General features: G+C 39.3%; 1 protein-coding gene across 1 annotated transcript; it reads left to right on the plus strand.

The window, feature by feature from the left end:
- Nucleotides 1–1,787: 1,787 nt before the first annotated feature.
- LOC149288411 (ATP-dependent RNA helicase A protein-like) lies at nucleotides 1,788–15,903 on the plus strand. The gene is made up of 27 exons (XM_089491624.1): nucleotides 1,788–1,898; nucleotides 2,720–2,887; nucleotides 3,003–3,099; nucleotides 3,595–3,716; nucleotides 4,013–4,161; nucleotides 6,164–6,210; nucleotides 6,355–6,491; nucleotides 7,465–7,554; nucleotides 7,700–7,861; nucleotides 8,002–8,076; nucleotides 8,300–8,491; nucleotides 8,582–8,723; nucleotides 8,826–8,908; nucleotides 9,157–9,313; nucleotides 9,680–9,780; nucleotides 10,323–10,536; nucleotides 11,388–11,482; nucleotides 11,712–11,785; nucleotides 12,217–12,369; nucleotides 12,448–12,608; nucleotides 12,746–12,857; nucleotides 12,942–13,103; nucleotides 13,185–13,312; nucleotides 13,404–13,633; nucleotides 13,863–13,978; nucleotides 14,660–14,860; nucleotides 15,546–15,903. Exons 1-27 carry the CDS (start codon nucleotides 1,788–1,790, stop codon nucleotides 15,901–15,903), a joined length of 3,837 nt encoding a protein of 1,278 aa, XP_089347750.1.
- Nucleotides 15,904–16,436: the final 533 nt, after the last annotated feature.

Consider the following 16,436-nt stretch of genomic DNA (forward strand, 5'->3'; position numbering starts at 1 on the left):
GATGTATCTTATTGCTAAACAAAGCAAAGCCCATGCAGTTACAAAACACCATAGGGGCTGTGCTGCAAAGTCTGAGGAGAGGCCTTATTTTCCATTTGTATAAATTCATTCAGAATACTAGGCAATCCAGCTCAAAGTTATCTATTGACATTATTACTTCAGGCTTCTTGCCTGAGACTCGTTCTCATACCACTGAAACATGTTCCAATTTCCAAAATGGCATCTTTAGGATTCGCCTCTAGAAGCCACATGGAAACAAAATAAGTGTTTGACATAATACTTCGCGTAACAACGTCTGAAAGCGCGTATAAAAATAAAATAACGCATGTGGTGCAAGCCCTGCTCTGTGAAACATTTGGACATTCACACAGCATTTATAAATATACGTGCCAGCTTCAAATATGGCGCCTAGCGTTGCGCTCCTACCACAAAGCCGTACGTATCCAATTACCCCTCCTCTTGGGTTTTATTGGTTGTCACGCGGTCGCGCAGGCGTCGTGGATTGCAGTGTAGTTGCGCAGGGTTAGCGGCTCTTCCATTTTGTCCGTGCTGCTAATTATACCAGTGGGGGGAGTATCCTGTGGCGAGAGAATACACGGTAAGCGGGGTCCTGTTGATAATAACATGCTGGTAGCGTGCGAGTGTGGTTATGGCGGCGGGCCGAGTCACGTGCGGTATAGCCACATACACATAACGGGGTTGCGGTGTAAACGTAGTATTTACAGTTCGGAATTCCAGGTGTTGTCTGCGAGTTCTGGGTAAATAAAAATGCCTGTACCTAATATAACAATGGTAGGGTTCGTTATACAGAGCCCTGGCTTTCAGGTTGCCATGGTTACCAAGCCCATGGCGGTATTGGGGTATGTGATACTCGCAGTACACAGGTCAGCAGTTCTGTGTAATAAGTAAAATCATTTAATGACCCGATTCCTATAATAACCTTTACATCCTGTATGCGTTGAATGTATTATTCTAACATGTCACCGACCCCCTGGATCATTGTTCTTTTTCTTTTCCCCTCTTCTGTTTAGAGCGATGTTCTCTTTATACAAGCAGATCATGCACCATTTAGTTACTTTCTGCACAGAGTAAATGGGTTCTTGTCGCTTAACACCGTCCAGCCCTCGCTTATTAATGTGTTTCTGTGGACTTACATGTACGCCGATAGAGCGGCTGTTTGTATGATTGTTGATTAGCTTTTAATTTATTCTTCTCGAAGTTACTGTTTCTATTTGATGGCTGCTTTTGTAGTAATAGGTGGAGTAGAGAGAACTAATTCTGCCATCTTTTGTGACATGTTAGCTTCCATAAGATAGGCTTGTTCTTGTTCTAAATATTTCTCAAATCATTAGACTGGTTAACAAAGAAAATCATAAACTTTAAAATGACTTCAGTTATATGAATACCCACCTTTTTGAGACGTGTACAACCTCTGATCCTTACACTCATCCAGCATTCTAATCGAGCCATTAAACGACCAACAACCTCTCCAGATCATCCTGACCCGGCCATCTCATCCCCATCCAAGCCGTCCTCTCTTACTGTTTCACTTCCGCCATAACCATCAACTAGATTGTAAGCTCACAAGTGCAGGGCCCTCATCTCCTATTGTACCTGTTTGTTATTGTGTGATTATATTTATTATAACAATTTAGTCGTGCTGAAAGCTGAGAACAATCTATTCCACCCAGATGCCATCCTTTCAGGTTGTGAGAACTTTGTCAGAGAACTTGGTACATTGTTATGTTATGTTTCAGGGCACAAGGTGATTGAGCCACCTCTCCATCATGGCCGACGTCAAGAATTTTCTGTACGCGTGGTGTGGAAAGAAGAAGATTACCCCAAATTATGAGATCCGGGCAGCAGGAAATAAAAATCGACAAAAGTTCTTGTGTGAGGTGCGGTATTTTTTGTCAGGTGTTTATATCTCTAGTTCTGAAAAGCTGCCAGCAATGTAAGAGAGCTCAGTAATTGTGTTTTCTCTGACATCTTCGCGGCACATTGTTCTTCATGGTGTGCTGACACAAATCATCCACAAAACCATACCCGGTTTAGCCAGTGTTTGTGACTTGTACTCTGCTAGACATATCTGCATAGGCACATCATTGTAAGGTAAAAGATGCTGCCCTTCACTCGGGCCAAGTTCAGTATAGACCCATCATATTAAATTAGAAGCTGACTGACAGCTGCTCAATCTGTGGCTACAATATCTGATGATTGGATGCTTGGTCTACATTAATGAGGCACATTTATAGATTCCATGCACCATGGACTTAATATTTGATCGGTTTCTTTTTTTATTCCCTTTTGTGATTTGCGAAATGCAGGGCATTCTGAAGGTATACGTTCTTTTTGGCTTCAAGGCCATTGGTTGAACATTTTGTGTTTTTCTTAAAGGTTATATAAATTAGAAATGGGATTGTTATTAAAAATAGTAATCCCAGAATCCCTATTACATGATAAAGTGCTTTCACGCGCATTATATACAAATACCTATAATGTATAAGTTCAGTTATCAGTTGTGTGAAAAGGGTTTGTAGCCTTCCGTATACCGGTGCAGACTCCAAGTGTTCAAAGAAGTGGGCATGTACGGTGTTTACTGTGCATTCACAATCAGTTACCTGTCCTTTACTCCAAATTTGAGGATACTTTCAAGTGATGAAAATGTTTAGCTGTTGTTGTTTTTGTTTGTTTTTCATACTGCATTATGTTTTAATAGGTTCGAGTGGATGGCTATAACTACACTGGAATGGGGAACTCTACAAATAAAAAGGATGCCCAGAGTAACGCAGCCCGGGACTTTGTCAACTATCTGGTTCGAATGGGTGAAGTGAAAAGTGAGGAAGTGCCGTCACTTGCGGTTGGTACAACCTTTCAATTGTTTTTTGTTCTTAGAAACAAGAAAAAGTTTTATTGAATAAATTATCAATACAAAAAAGTATTCATTGTTTTACAGGAATTAATAGTCCCAGATTATTTAAAGTGACTTCTTTATGTTACAGGCTGGACAGAGCAATGCTGTGGATGGATTTGTCCCAACTGAAGGTCCCTCTGGAGGGCCTTTGCCTCCCCACTTGGCCTTGAAAGAAGAAACTTACGGTAAGTGTTTTTGTGTGTGAAACATTTAATATGTCTTTAAGGTTTGTGGTTTATTCTGTTTATTAACCACCCTCAGAAAGTAAATGAGTATGCTTAAAGATATGCTAACTAAAAACATGTTTGAGAAAACATATCTCAGATCCTCCAAGTATCACCTTAGAATTTCTACCCAAACATGTTTCATGCTATTTGGAGCGGATGCCATGCAGGATTTAACACCCTTCTTTAGGCAGACCTCAATAAAATAAAATGAGACATGCTGCTAGATAATACTGATTGCCTTTATTGATATATACCAAGGGTTATATCCTTTTAATGCCTCTGTAAGGAAACCATGAATGAAAAGGAATGAATGTGCATGAATACTAAAATTCACACACTGTCTTGACCACAAACAGTGTATGTAAGCAATTAACATCAGTTAGAAATGCATACCTCAACAATCGTTTGTATATTTTCTTAAATGTTGCAATCTCTTTATATTTGATTCCTCAGACGGTTCTTCGGATTTTGGGAATGCGGATTTAGGCTCTGGTTTTAGTGGTGGAGCCAACTGGGAGCGTGGAGCCAACCTGAAAGATTATTATTCTAGAAAGGAAGAACAGGAGAATAAGGCTGTAAGATATTATTTTGAAAAAATTTAAAATTTTTAGGATTATGAGTATCCTAGTTGCTTGAGATCTTTCACTTTGAAGGCACCTGAGCACATTTCAGTTTACTATAATTCTTAAACAGCGGGAGAAGGTTGTGTTTTAATTGGTTCTCATCACTCTTTAAATGTCCATCTTTTCATACTGGTAATTCTTTCAGCTGTGTTAGTGCCTGATGTGTAAGAGACTAAAACATTAGCAGGCTTTTAATGTAAAGCAAAAAGGAAACAAAACAAAAAAAAAAAGTTTTTCTTATATCCTAGACTCTAGAATCCGAGGAAGTAGATTTGAATGCTGGTTTACATGGGAACTGGACCCTTGAGAATGCTAAGGCACGTCTAAATCAGTTCTTCCAAAAAGAAAAGACCCAAGGGGAATACAAATACTCGCAAGTGGGTCCTGACCACAACAGGTTTGTGTTAACTTTAAGATTTGGATGGCCCTTTGCCTATAAGGAATTAAGAGGTAATTTAGTAACTAGGGGGTAACTAATTGCAGGATTTATTTTTTTCCTTGGTCTTGTGTCTACAGCATGTAGGGCTGCTTGGAGGACACTGAACAGTATTGTATTGGATGGCACTGTGAACTTAAATGGATAAATGTCCCTGACATTCTTGCTATAGAAAAATAAAGCACCTGTCTGACACAAAAGACGCAGCCATGTTGCTGCAGTTGCCGCTCTCCTCCATGGCTTGACTATTCCTGCCACTGATTGGCTACAGAAAGCCTAATTCTTTTAGGTCTGACCCCCTCATACAGCATTCACTGAACCAGCGCTGGAGCTATACCACATGCAGGGAGATCACATATTCTGCACAGTATAAAGCTGGGTGGAGAAAGGGGCAATGCATATAGATGAATGAATTGTGCAAAAGGGACACCATCAAATTTAAAGGGTTCACAGAGATTTCATACTCGTTAAAGTATGTCTGGAGAGTCCCTTTAAACCCGAGCCCCCCAAAAACAACAAATATTCTCTGTTTTGTAGCAGTGAGTCCTACGTTTACTGACCCAAAAGCATTGGGGTTCACGTAATAATCCATATGTAGGCCCATACTAGTGATTCCTGTTTTCAAATATCAGTAGCAGATTATGTTGAATTTAGGATTCTTATCATGCCTTTATCTTTGAAGCCTGATCTGCTCAAACTTTGGGTCAGTTTGAAAAATAATGAAGCTGCTCCAGGTTAAGCATCATGCTGTTTTCAAGCTGATAAAGAACTGCACTTATTGTCCTTCACCAGTCCTTGGCTGTCTTGGATGTATAGATGTATAGATCAGCGACAGCTCAATAGCCATATGCTGGCAGCCCTCGGTTGTCCCCATTCATTTGAGGATTGTTGCGTGTGCAAGTGTGTTTCTCAGCCTGCCGTTGTGGAGCTGAGCATTGCAAACAGTATTTCTACCATTCCCAGTAAAACTTTGAATATTCAAAAAAGCACTATTTCGTTACACCAAGTGTATTAAATCAGGTGCCGTGCTTGTAATGCTCCTTTCTTTATTACTTGGGCATTTGCTCTTCAGGCGTTAACCTGTAATGTGTTCTAAAAATTGTCCCGCTGATGGACCTTGTTAATTTGTATGACAAGGAGCGGCAGCACTTGTGAAAAAAATGTAGACAGAATAAAGTATTAAAAAAGTAAACAAGATTTCTATATTTAGTTCATATTAAACAATGGATTTCATATGTAACCTACCTGTTCATGTTTTACCTGCTTTATTACTGTTTTGAAGAAAAAAACCTTCTACAAGTATCTGGGTATAGAAAGGAGAAACAGTGTGACACCAGGAATCCATGTTTTTATCCTTATTTACACATGGTATGGTGCTTAGGATGGACTAAGCGATCCCATGTGGAGTATAACGCTGACTGCTGATTCCTGGTGTCACTCTCTCCAGGTGACCAAAAGGCCGGCTGAGAAACACACAGGCGCAGGCTGCTAGGGGTACCGTTCAGGTCAGTGCCAACTGGGCTGGGGCTTTGTGAGTTATTTTGTGATAAATGCCATTAGCGGTAGCTAACCATAGTTACCTGCCCTTGATGCATGGTCTGTCTTTTGCTTGCATTTACCCTTTATTGTCTTATCTTCCATTATAATAATTTTAGATGGGCCACATGTTAGTGTAAGAATCATTGTACATTGCTTATCACGGTTATCTCTGGAGCTGAACAGGACCCAGGTAGACATGACTCCTAAAGTTGCTGGTGTTGTGGTATAGTCTAGATCTGTAAGGTCCCATTTTGGTGGGCTTTTGTGTAACACAACAGTGTGTGTTTAGGAATCAGTCCTGATGGATACACTGTATATCTGTTACCCCTAGAATATGCACACCAAAGTCCGTCTAGCTGTTTCTTTTAACACACTGAAGTAAAATTTGCTTAAAATGACTGTATATGATTCTAATTCTCTGCAGGAGCTTTATTGCAGAAATGACCCTCTATGTTAAGCAGCTTGGAAGAAGTAAGTATGTTTTTTTATTTTTTATTTCAGAATAGTCTTTTGTTGTTTTTGGGAAACGGAAGAGTATATGATGACTTATGATATATTTTCATATGTCATGTGATATTGATATAATGTGTTGGGTTTTTTTTGTGTTTTTTTTAGGGGTCACTGCCAGGGAGCATGGTTCTAACAAGAAACTGGCAGCACAGTCTTGTGCCCTATCACTTGTGCGCCAGCTTTACCATCTGGGTGTCATTGAGGCTTACTCTGGACAGACGAAGAAGAAAGAGGGAGAATCTGTGAGTTTTCTTTGTGTGGGCTACTACAGGGAAACGGTCTACATGTTTGGTAAATGTTATTTGTGCCTGTTAGTTTTATGGATTCTTTTAGTCTGGCTCTGTTATACCAGCAGCAGATGTGCATTTGATCCCGGTGCAAGGTAAATCTTAGGCATAGGTTTCCAGGTTTTTGATGGGACAATATAAATCCATCATGAAGAAAATGTTTTTGTCGTATTCAATGTTTTACACTGTTGGCCTTCAGTCGGCGCACAGATTAATAAGTGGCTGTATTTCAGACTCGTGATAAATGAAGTTCTGTCTGTGCCCGCCGCAATGAGACAGAAGCTGTACACGGTTTAAAAGAGCACTCCAGTCATAATTTCATGTTAAATTCATATTGGAGTTCACTGTGCACAGACCTTATCGCATTTACCCATACGGTGCGGGTACTCTTTGGTTAATAGAGTTGTAAAATGAAACTTTGAATTGAGCTGCCTCAATATAATTATTGCGCATGCTACGTAGAACCAGGGAGTACCGTCAATCACATATATGTTATCTGAACACTGATGTCTTGTTAACATACATGTGACTGGCTTCTACTTGAGACTACAACTGAACCTGTGCAAGAAGTTTACATACTATTGCTTCTTGGTATCTAAAGAATTCATACTCCAAAGCATTTTGCTGCATTCCAACATGCATTAAATAATACAATTTTAGCAAGTAGACTGTTACATGAAATGCTGTTTAAAGACCAGAGATGAGAAACTTAAATGTTGCAGTTCCACCTGTTACGTTAATGATCATCGCAGTTTAGCGGTTGTTTAAGTATATTGATGTCCCTTCTTTTCAACAAACACGTTCTTCGTCATCGTATTCATTTTAAATGTATTCCTAACACGCTTTGCTTGATCAGTTGGTCATGTCTTGATCATGATTATTATTTTATTTCTAATATATGTATGTGGTGCTGTGCATTTTTTTGCAGCTGGAACCTTATGAGGTAAACCTAAGCCCAGATATTCAAAAACAACTACAGAGTGTAATTCAGGAGCTGGGGCTTGAAGTGCCCTATGCGGTGAGTATAAAAAAAAAAATAGGTATACATGTAGATATTATATATATATATATATATATATATATATATATATATATATATATATATATATATATATATATATATATATATATATATAGTAAAAACTAATTTGATCCATTTACAGCCCCAGGACTCTACGCAGCCAGTCACACTTACTCTGGGGAAGCTGGTGCATTTTGAGCCTTCTCAGCGCCAGAGTATGTCTGGAGTGGTCCCTTGGTCTCCTCCACAGGAGAACTGGAACCCATGGACCAGCAGCAACATTGATGAGGGTCCGTTAGCATTTGTAAGTAAAGTATTTTTTCTTCAGTATTTTAAGTGTCCAGTTATTAATTTGGCCAAAGTATCGATCACCTATGTGCATTAAAAGTGAGGTAGATCTATCGTATGAGTTGGATTTAAATGTAATCTTTAACTTCTTTTAAGGCGACCCAGGAGCAGATCAGTTCTGAATTGAAGAGCGAAATTGTGTACCATTCACAGCAGAACGACATGCAGCAGGTTTGTTAAGTTGAAGCAGTTCTTTGAAAAATGTTTTCTCTTTTTGCTAAGGTAGTTCTTGCCGCAGTCTTGTCATTGTAACTTGCATGCCCAGGTCACTGCAGACCTAACACTCACAAATGTTTACAGCAGTGTTAATTACTACTTGTTTATATTGTTCTACAATAGTTGTTTACATAGTGGTTGGTCACACAATATCTCATCTTTTTTTCTTCTCTCCTAGATCCTGGGTGAACGTGATGCTCTTCCTGTTAAAAAATTTGAAAATGAAATCTTGCAAACCGTGCACAATAACCCTGTTGTTATCATCAGAGGGGCCACTGGCTGTGGCAAGACTACTCAAGTGCCACAGTACATTTTGGATGAGTTTATCCATAACGGCAAGGGAGCGCAGTGCAACATCGTCGTGACACAGGTACAGGAGAAATTTCAATACATTAACTTCTATGTGATCAAATCCTGCTAATTATTAGGTTTATATTTTCATTTTTTTTTCTTTTGTTAGCCAAGAAGAATCAGTGCAGTATCTGTTGCAGAACGTGTTGCTTATGAGAGAGGAGAGGAGGTTGGGAAAAGCTGTGGCTACAGTGTACGTTTTGAGTCTGTACTCCCTCGCCCTCATGCCAGTATGCTTTTCTGTACTGTGGGTATGTATGCCTACCTGTGGCTCAAGGCATTTGATCCAGCACAAGCCAACATGTATCTTTATCATACTGTTCTTTAAACACCTGAATTATTGTTTTTAACAGGTGTCCTCTTGAGGAAACTGGAATCTGGCATCAGAGGAATTAGCCACGTGATTGTGGATGAAATACATGAACGTGATATTAATGTGAGTCACTGGCTAAATTGTCCTAAAATGTGCGTTTACTTATAAGGAGAAGTTTGTGTGGTTTGAAAAATTATCAAGACACTATAAATTACTAAATGGTAACCTATCCTTCATATTGGCACGCTTGGCCACAGGAAAGGGGAGTATGTAATTAATGAAGAAGCCATATCAGAAAAAAATGGCATGGATTCTTGTGAATGCAGACTGTAATGTAACAACATTATAGATACATGTATTTTTTGTTTCAGACTGACTTTCTGCTAGTTGTTCTGCGAGATGTGATTCAAGCATTCCCAGATATCAGAGTTATCCTCATGTCAGCCACCATTGACACAAGCATGTTCTGTGAATATTTCTTTAATTGCCCCATCATTGAAGTGTTCGGCAGAACCTTCCCTGTGCAAGGTAAATATTTTAATAATTGTGTATGTATGCTATACTACTACGACCCTGACTGCTACTATAAAACTAAATCCCACCACTTTGAAACGCCTTCAAGGTTGGTTACGCCTTGGCTCTTTTACATATAAGACTGGCAGCCATCGATTAAGGCTTCTAACCGGAAACATGTTGCTTCACAAACAGAACATTCTCATTGCATATCATATGGCCTTAGGGTCTTTTAAAACTGGTTAATGTTTTTCTCTCCTGCTTTCTATTGCTCTGTATCTTCTTGGTTAACATTTATCTTCAAACTCTGCTAATACAATGCCTGTGTTGTAAGTTATTGTGTTAAACAAACACTACTCATTTTTTTTTTTTCCCTTGCAGAATATTTTCTTGAGGACTGCATACAGATGACTTGCTTCATACCACCACCAAGAGACAAGAAGAAAAAGGATAAAGATGAAGAAGGTGGAGATGATGATGATGTGAGTTGCCACCATAACAGCCTTAGTGTGCCCTGCAATGTTCTCGGGTTAGAATGTTATCCTGTTTCCAAGCTATATTTATGGAGGAGCACATGAACCAGGATTTACAGGTGACCAACTACAGCTCACCTGGTGTAATCAGGGGGGTTTAAAAAGCCCATCTTGGTGCAATTCACTCTCCTTTCTTATTCCAGCCAAGAAAGCTGCTGGACGCAGACCTTGCTGGATCTATTTTGTTTAGTTGGAGTGTTTTGTTGGGAGGTGGGGAAGCTCAGAGGAGCAGGGATTTATTTTGTTTATATTGTATTTTGGTCTTGCTGCTGATTTGAAGAAAATAAATATTTAAATTTTAGCTGGTTCTGAAATTGGCTTTTATATTACCCTAGAAGACGAGGGGTTCTGAAAGATTGCTGACTAACTCATTGTGCTTTAAAGGATGTTCGGTCACAATATGTATTTTACGTGAAGCGTCCTACGCTTATGTAAAATTATAAAATGTTGGTACTTGGGGATACTTCTCTTAGATATTTTTTTCCTTTCAGGCCAACTGTAATTTAATCTGCGAGGGTGATTACGGTCCTGAGACACGACGCTCAATGTCACAGCTTAGTGAAAAAGAGACTCCTTTTGAACTCATCGAAGCTCTTCTGAAGTACATTGAAACACTTAACGTTCCTGGAGCAGTACTTGTGTTTTTGCCTGGCTGGAACCTCATCTACACCATGCAGAAGCATCTTGAGATGAACCCACATTTTGGTAATGGTGTCTACTGATTCTGTCACAGTCTGCCCATTTATTCGTATTGTAAAAACACAAACTTTATTCAGCATAACATTATAGCCCTCATATGCATGTTTAAATATCCCCATTGTATTAATCTACCACTGCTGGAAGGTGGTTATTTTCTACCATCCTCTTAGTAAAGTAAAACTGTCTAATGCTGCTCCTAAGCTTTTGATCCTCTAGGTTTAAGCTATGACCTCTTGTTCCCGCTCGCTCAAACCGTTTTCATAGCCCTTTCACTGAGCTCTCTCTACAATCCTTCTGGAGGCTAGATCTCTGTAATTGCACATACTATAGGTGAAGTCTGACCAGAGGCAGAGGTCTCTAAAGAACATAATTACCTCCATCTCTTCCTTCCACCAATACTTTTAGATTCTGCTTCCTTGTTAACATCTGCCTTCCTTACAAATAATTACTCCCAAGTCCTGTCTCCGACAATTTATTTTTTTTTGCATTGGGGCAGCCGTATCATTTGTTATTAAGCAACCTAGGCAAGACTTCTGACCCCACCAGCATATAATCGCTTGTTCTAGTTTTCTTATAGTCAAAAAAACCTTGAGTAAACGGCTTAATTGGATAAAAAATCATTTCTTTCAGCAATGTAGTAGGAGGTGGAATGAGCATTTGTTTACCATTTCTGTGATCACCTGTGTTCTTAAATTGGATTTCTGCCTTTTCATTCATTGCTCATTCCTAAATTTATGTTAGTGAGGGAGTATAAATACAGTATAGATACTCAGACTTGTATAGTGTTCAATGTAAGGGTGGAAAAAACATAGTGTATGGTTAATTGACTAGTAATGTGTCTGTCTATTGTTTCCCAGGAAGCCTCCGATATTGCATCCTGCCACTGCATTCCCAGATCCCACGAGAAGAGCAGCGCAGGGTGTTTGACCCTGTGCCTGATGGGATAACCAAGGTGGGTTTCTGATCATGGTCAAACTTTGTGGGTTTTGAGAGAATCTGTACGCTCCGATCTGGGTTTGCACACCTCTAAGAGGCCACGCTAATTGTATGCACTGTGGTATAGGTCATTAGATACTGGTTTAAATCCGAGAGCCGGATAATCTTCGGGTGAGAGAAGAATGTTTTTTTATGTTTTTTTTATATTAGTAGTTGCAGAACATTTATTTATTTTTCTTTTACAGGTTATTTTATCTACCAATATTGCTGAGACGAGCATAACTATAAATGATGTTGTTTACGTTATAGATTCCTGCAAGTAAGTTTTTTTGTTTTGTTTTGTTTTTAACCAAAAGTTAATGCCTGACCTTGAAAGCTTTATCAAATCTTAATGTGTAGGTCTGTGGTTCACCCTGATGTTCTAGGTCTGATTGACAGTTTTTGTCACCTGGGTTTATTCTCAAAAGGAGGTGTTTCAGGTGCATTGCAGAGATTTTCAACCTTTCCTGCTGAAAATAATTTCAAATGTTTACCACTGAACTTGCCTACAAACTAAAATTTAATGAATGAACTCGGATTTGATTTACATATGATAAACACACTCGCCCTTTTTTGGCAAACTATTGGGGCTTTTGGAACCGCTGCTACTGATTAAATATGTTTGTCTTGATTATCTTGATTAGGTCGATTTTGTGTTTGTGGCTTTATAAGGTATAGCAGAATTATTTTTAATCATCTTTTTTTTAACAGACAAAAGGTGAAGCTGTTTACTTCTCACAACAACATGACAAATTATGCTACTGTCTGGGCTTCTAAGACCAATCTGGAACAGCGCAAGGGCAGAGCAGGGCGCGTACGGCCTGGGTTTTGTTTCCATCTTTGCAGCAGGGCTCGCTTTGAACGGTAGGGACTTGGATTTGCTATAGGAGTTAACGTTTGTGGTGTAATATTTTTTTTAAATAATTTATGTTCTTCATTCAGTCTGGAGACCCACCTCACTCCAGAGATCTTCCGTACTCCATTGCATGAAGTGGCTCTAAGTATTAAGCTTTTACGCTTGGGTGGCATCGGACAGTTCCTTTCCAAAGCTATTGAGCCCCCGCCATTGGATGCTGTGATAGAAGCAGAACACACACTAAGAGGTATCTTGTGTTCCCCAACTATTGGTGTTGGGCAAGCTGTTATAAACTCATGTGATAGCGTAAGATTCGGTAAAGGTTTTCTGCACTGTTTTGTTGACAGATAGTTAACCTATTCAATTAATGTTAAAATTCTCCAGAGTTGGATGCATTGGATTCAAATGATGAACTGACGCCCCTAGGCAGAATCCTGGCTAAACTGCCCATTGAACCACGGCTGGGGAAGATGATGATTATGGGTTGCATTTTTTAGTAAGTATATAGGCCCTTAAATCGTGATGGAAAGAAACATTTTTTTGCTGATTTAGGTGATTTTATTTAGATTTTCCTTTATAGCGTTGGTGATGCGTTGTGCACCATTTCTGCTGCAACTTGCTTCCCTGAGCCTTTTATTAACGAAGGCCGCAGACTGGGATATGTTCATAGGAACTTTGCTGGAAGTCGGTTCTCTGATCACGTGGCATTGCTGTCAGTTTTCCAAGCGTGGGATGATGCAAGGTATGCAACTTTTGTATGTTTTAATAACTGATTAAAAAATAGCTTTTGCGATACACTTTGATTTGCTCTGACGTTCTTTAGAATGGGCGGCGAGGATGCAGAAATTCGCTTCTGTGAGCATAAACGTCTCAACATGGCCACGCTTCGCATGACATGGGAAGCAAAAGTACAGCTCAAAGATATATTGGTAAATTCGGGATTCCCTGAAGGCAAGTGTCTGTAGGATTGTGATTTATGGAGTAGTTTCACACGTTCGTTTATACAAGTGAAATCTGAATATATTTCCTCTTTTATTTCTAGAGTGTTTAATGAATCAAGTTTTTAACAATACGGGTCCAGATAACAACTTGGACGTGGTCATTTCCCTTTTGGCTTTTGGTGTTTATCCTAATGTCTGTTACCACAAGGAAAAGCGGAAAATTCTTACTACAGAGGGGCGCAATGCACTTATCCACAAGTCATCTGTTAATTGTCCCTTCAGCAATCAAGACCTTAAATATCCATCTCCATTTTTTGTCTTCAGTGAGAAGGTGAGAAATCACGCGAGGCAGAATAACCTCAAACTTCAAGGTCGTTTAAGTTTTTGGTTTTGTATGGCTAGTCTGAAGAGTTGGAGGCTTGACAGGAGCAAAACAGGCTTAACGTTGACTGCATTTCTTTTCTATGTTGGGAGAGTGTGTTGGTATATGCCCATACACCTTTTAAATAATTTGTGTGCCCTATCCAAAAATTAAGGCATTTTTTCCCTTTCACTTACAGATCCGCACCAGAGCAATCTCTGCTAAGGGGATGACCATGGTGAGTCCATTGCAGCTGCTGCTCTTCGCTTCCAAGAAAGTAATCTCCGATGGGCAGCTAATACTGCTGGATGACTGGTATGATTGCTTTTGTTTTATTGTGGGGGGGGGGTCCCCATGCGTTAACTGCATGATCTTTTCCTAGAAGTGTTCGGTGAATCCAGAAAAGTATTTAGAAGGCCATTTTTCATTTGTAACCACAGTAGTAAACTGAAAATATTCCACTTGAATTATATTAAATGCACTCAATTTAAACCTGATCTGTGTTTTTAAATATTACACCATGCCCTTCAATACACTAGATCAGTTTTTGGTTTCAATTTAGAGTAATCTGTATCTTATGCATATACCTCCTAGATAATTCATTGAACAGTTCTTTAAATTAGGATTTTAAAAATGGATTAGAGATTCATTGATTCACGATCGATTTATTGCCTCTGCTAAAGCTCTCTTGTTCTAGCAATCTTAAAGAAAGCTGTTTAGGTGACGGTTCCCATTTTAATGGCGGTGACCGACTGGAACATGCTTCACCCACATACCTACAATCTTGTTCTATTGTGTTTGCTTAGTTTTAAAACAGTGGCCATGAGGGTCAATTGCAAGATATTTGTTGCTTTTTAAATAGTTATCTGCATGTTGATAAATTGGAAGGGGCTATCCTATTTAAGGATTAAGATTAATACAAAATTTATACATAGGTGTGCCTTCCCGATCACTTTATGCTGGGACTAAGGCTTGTGTGTTCCCACTCTGCTGCAGGATTAAACTCTTAATGCCTCACGAAGATGCTGCCTACGTCACCGGTTTGAGAGCTGCGGTGGAGGCCCTAGTGGTGGAAGTCACAAAGGATCCAGAGATTTTGTCTAACTTGGATCCCGTGAATGAAAGGATGCTGAACTTGATTCGCCTGATTTCCAGGCCCTCCACAGCTGGAATTAATCTGATGGCCGGCAATGCCAGGTAGGCTGCCGTTTAACCCAATAAAATCACTAAATATTTTCAGTAGAACTTGTACTCTGTAAAAAATTATTTGATTATTAATACATCCGTTGTGTACCAATTACTCTTATCAATAATGATCCGCAAAACGTAGCACAAGCCGTGTGTGTGTCTGCTCTTCATCAAAACCATTTATAACTTTCATGGACTATATTCTTTTTCTTTGCCATCTAGTAAAAGGCACTTCTCCATAAGTATATACTACCCAAATCTTGGGTTTTTGTTGAAAACCAAGGGAAATTCTAGCTGTGTAACAATGCAGAAGGGTTTTCTAATGATCAATTAGTCTTTTAAACTTGGTTTGGTGAACACAACTTGCCATTGGAACACAGGATTGATGGGAGTGATAAAGGCCTCTGTACGCCTATAAATATATTACATTAAAATCAGCCGTTTCTAGCTACGATAGTCATTCACAACATTAAGTGTCTGCATTGTATCTCTGATCCATTTGATGTTATTTTTATAGACAAGATTTGTTTTTCTAAGTGACCCCAAACCTTTAAACAATAGTGTGTACGTGGGAGTATGTTGTTAGTAGCATGTACACTGAACTGTTTTAGGACTTGTCTTGGCATTCAAGATTTAACTTGGATTTACATGTCCATACTGAATTAATTTTTGTCTAAACCTTCTTTTATTACAGGTTTGGGGATGGTCCACGGCCTCCAAAAATGGCTCGGCTTGATGGTGGCTTCCATGGCAATAGAGGAAGAGGCTTCCAAGGTGGATATAATGCTCGAGGCGGTTACGGAGGAAATGGTTCTGGTTACAGAGGGTTTAGAGGAGGGGGTGGCTTCAGGGGTGGCAACCAAGGTGGTGGCTTCAGGGGTGGCAACCAAGGTGGTGGCTTCAGAGGTGGCAACAGTGGAGGAGGTGGGTACAGGGGTGGCAACTATGGAGGTGGATTTGGGGGTGGTTACCAAGGACGAGGTGGTGGCTATGGAGGAAACTACCAAGGAAGAGGAGGTGGTTTTGGAGGCCAATCACGTGGTGGATTCTAAGGACATTTTTCTTTTTACCATTTTTCTCACTGGGCACAATTATGTGCATGTTCTGAAAGTTCAAAGTCTGGCAAAAATGTGAAATATTCTGTTTGGCTTTGTATATGTTTTTCCTTTGTAATAAAGGTTTTTTTTATCAAGTATTTCTATGACCTGGCAGACTGCTGCATGTGGATATAGATTATATTGCACATGTGCACCTATTCATACAACATACCTAACAAAGTATAATTTGATGTCCAATAACCTTTGCACTCCACCCTTAGTGCCCTTGAAACGTCAGCCATTTTTAAAAGTATTGTATTGGTAAATGTTTTATGGCCTGGGTGGCTCAACACCAGTGTTTTATCTCGGCGACATTTTATAGCCCTTATCCAATAAATCTTAAAATAAATTTGATCCTGTTATAATATAAAACTTCCTGGTCTAAACACATTTAATAGTATTCTTCCTTCTTACCCTATTTCCACATTGTGTTGGATCCAATCCCAGAATTTTTGACACTTTAATCTTAAACTATTATTGAATTCTTA

The sequence above is a fragment of the Sceloporus occidentalis genome, unplaced genomic scaffold (assembly GCF_023333645.1).
Source record: "Sceloporus occidentalis isolate IW3139 unplaced genomic scaffold, rSceOcc1.0.p SCAF_51, whole genome shotgun sequence".
In the NCBI taxonomy this organism is placed as follows: domain Eukaryota; kingdom Metazoa; phylum Chordata; class Lepidosauria; order Squamata; family Phrynosomatidae; genus Sceloporus; species Sceloporus occidentalis.